Source organism: Alligator sinensis, unplaced genomic scaffold, assembly GCF_000455745.1.
Source record: "Alligator sinensis unplaced genomic scaffold, ASM45574v1 scaffold755_2, whole genome shotgun sequence".
Taxonomy (NCBI): domain Eukaryota; kingdom Metazoa; phylum Chordata; order Crocodylia; family Alligatoridae; genus Alligator; species Alligator sinensis.
The window spans coordinates 2,824,813-2,827,586 of NW_005841883.1; the positions used below are offsets into that span (position 1 = coordinate 2,824,813).

At 55.2% G+C, this 2,774-nt stretch overlaps 1 protein-coding gene across 1 annotated transcript in view; it reads right to left on the reverse strand.

The window, feature by feature from the left end:
• Positions 1-2,768, reverse strand: part of LOC102372786 (serine/threonine-protein kinase 17A-like) — a 17,202-nt gene extending 14,434 nt beyond the window's left edge. Inside the window, exon 1 of the mRNA XM_006017666.3 lies at positions 2,532-2,768. Coding sequence (XP_006017728.1) covers positions 2,532-2,626 — 95 coding nt within the window. The 5' untranslated portion in view covers positions 2,627-2,768. The remainder of the gene's footprint in view (positions 1-2,531) is intronic.
• Between the last annotated feature and the right edge of the window lie 6 nt (positions 2,769-2,774).

Consider the following 2,774-nt stretch of genomic DNA (forward strand, 5'->3'; position numbering starts at 1 on the left):
CAAAGCGGCAGGAGCCCCTCACTGCCAGCCCCAAGCCCCTCTACCTTCTAGCAGGAAGACTGGAGGCAGTGGGACAAATGCAAACTAGAACCCAAAATGGCTCTTGGAAGGCAGCTCCAATATTGCCCCCAAATTCAAGTGCTGGTGAAAGTAAAGCATTTGGCCAAGTACAACCCCTGGGGAAGGTCTCTGGGGGTGGTGTAGAGCATGTGGGTGGCCATGTCTGGGTCAGTGCACATGAGAGAGAGAGACTAGCCTCCCAAAGCTCTGGACCTGCATATGTAACCCTTCTCCAGCACCATAATTAGACTCCTGGTGGCCCCACGTGAACTTTTAGTATCAGGCCCCCCTTTGCCAGAGATAATGATGAAAATAATAATAACCAGACAAAAAAAATGGATATTTTCAGCCTTGCTTTTTGTCTGGCCCTTGGGCAGCTGCCCAGTTTGCCTATGCCTGTGTCCAGCCCTGCACCTGTCCTGGACCCTGCAGCTTGGCCTAGGCATCTTCGATGGTTCTCTGAAAAGGGGAACTAGTCACGAATCAGTGACAAAAGGGAGGAGAGTCAGAGACGTGACAGGGATAGGCCACTTTCTGTGTCACCCTCTGCCCCCGCTAGGTTATTTCAAGGCCCTGAAGAAGTTTATAATGGTGATATTTTTGCATCAGAGGGGGGTGACTGTGCCCTCCCCCACTCCCCCCAGGCAAGCTGCCTCTGTGCCCCCTCTGTGGTGCTGGCAATAGCCATAGAAGGAGAGAGCCAAATTGCAGCTTTAGCCTGGCATTGTGGGATCAGGTGAGGATATTGCCACTGTGAGAGAGAGATGACCCTCACCTAGGTCTTGGGATGCAGGGAAAGGTCCCTACTACATGTCACCCACAGGTCAAAAAGCCACAGAACAGTACTGAGAACCCAAGGAAGGAACTTCTTAGAAGAGAAACATCCAGCCACAACTCAATGCACAGCGACTCTCCAGCAGCAGCCTTGAGGCTGCCTCCCAACACATGTGGGCATGGGGCGCCGTCTGCCTGGCTCAGAGGCGGCAGCACCACAGAATGGGGTCTCATCCCTAAGCACTTGCATTCACCCCCCTGGCTGCTCCTCCTCACCCCAGTTGCCCTGCTTCAGAGCCTGCCCCTTTGAGTACAGCTGCATTGCAGGCTGTTTCAGAGCCGAGTGCACTGCGTCTATCCCCCACCCCACTTCTTGCTCTCACTGGGTGTTTGCAGCTCAGCTACCAATTTCCGACACTCTGAGAAGGGATGTTTCTGTGCTGTCGACTCTGGCAGCCTCCCCAGTGGGTGCTGCCAAGAAGAGTTGAGCTGACTTGCTCCCAGCTGGGCTGTTTGCTAATTAACTTGGCTGCAGAGGGGCTGGCAATGTAGAACTCACCTCTCTGGCTGCGCTGCCTGAAAGAGAGGCATGGAACTGCACGCACCCCATTCACATGGAACAACATGCGCGCACGCACACACATGCCCATGCACACACACACTGTCTCACACACAGATCCTGAACCTATGTTTCCACATACCCCAACCCCATTTGTCAACACATACGTAAGACCCGCAGTCCATGTACCCACAGAGCACTACACTCCCCATCCCCATTTACCCTGAACAAGGTATGCACGCACACACACTGCCTCATGCACACCAACCCTGAAACTCCACACACAGAGAGCAGCATACACCCCAAATGTATTCACACCAAGCAACAAGCACACACCAATCCTGAATATATTCATACACTCCCAGCCCCATTCGTACAAACTGTGCATGCATGCATGTACGCACACACACATATACAAGCACGCACACATGCTAACCCTCAACCTTGTTTCCATACCCCAAATCCACTCATACAGAGCAACACACACACATAACACTTCGTGCACACAAACCCTAAATGTCTGTATGCACAGAACAATGCATCCTCTGAACCCATTCACCCAGAATGGCAGAGAAAAACACCTGCAAGGATACATGCACACACGACACACAGGTACAAACCCTAAACTGTTCACTGGGAGTGACACACACACACCAAAGCTCTTTACACTGAGCCTACCACACATATGCACACTCATGTGCAGACACAAACCCCGAGCTATTTCACTAAGGTAACACACTACCCAACCCATTCACCCCGGACCCTCCTCTCTCCCCACTGCTACAACCCTCCGGACTTTATTCACCCGCTGCTCACACAAATGTGTGCCCACAACCAGTCGCCAATTCCACTCGCACCCGGATTCATAGCTGTTTGGGGCTGGGAGGGACCCTGTAGATCATCGGGTCCAGTCCCCTTGCACTAGGCAGGAAAAGACAACTGTGGTCAAGTGCCCCCAGCGAGGTGATGCCCCAGGCCAGTCAGGAATGGAGGGATCTTGCTGCCTGCCAGCCTTGGAGTGGCACAGCTGGCGGGGGCGCACAGGCCCCTGTGTGAGAGGAGAAGAGAGGGGGCAAAGTGGGGAGGTATAGTACCCTGCCCTGCACACCAGCAGCCCCTGCTTCCCCCCTGGGCTCACCTGCCCAGCTCCTTGCCCATTAGGCTGTAGCTGTCGGCGAAGGGGTCCGTGCGGATGCGGGTCTGCGCCTGGGTGATCATGCCTTGGCGGCTCATCCTGGTCCTGACAGGAGATGCCCCGAGGGATGGAGCCCAGGGGACTGCTCCAGCGGCGGGGGATGCTGGCAGGAGGTGCCCGGGCTGGCGCTGGCTGCCTGGAGCTGCTGCCCGTCCTGCCCGGGGTCAGCCCGGGTCCTGGGGGAGC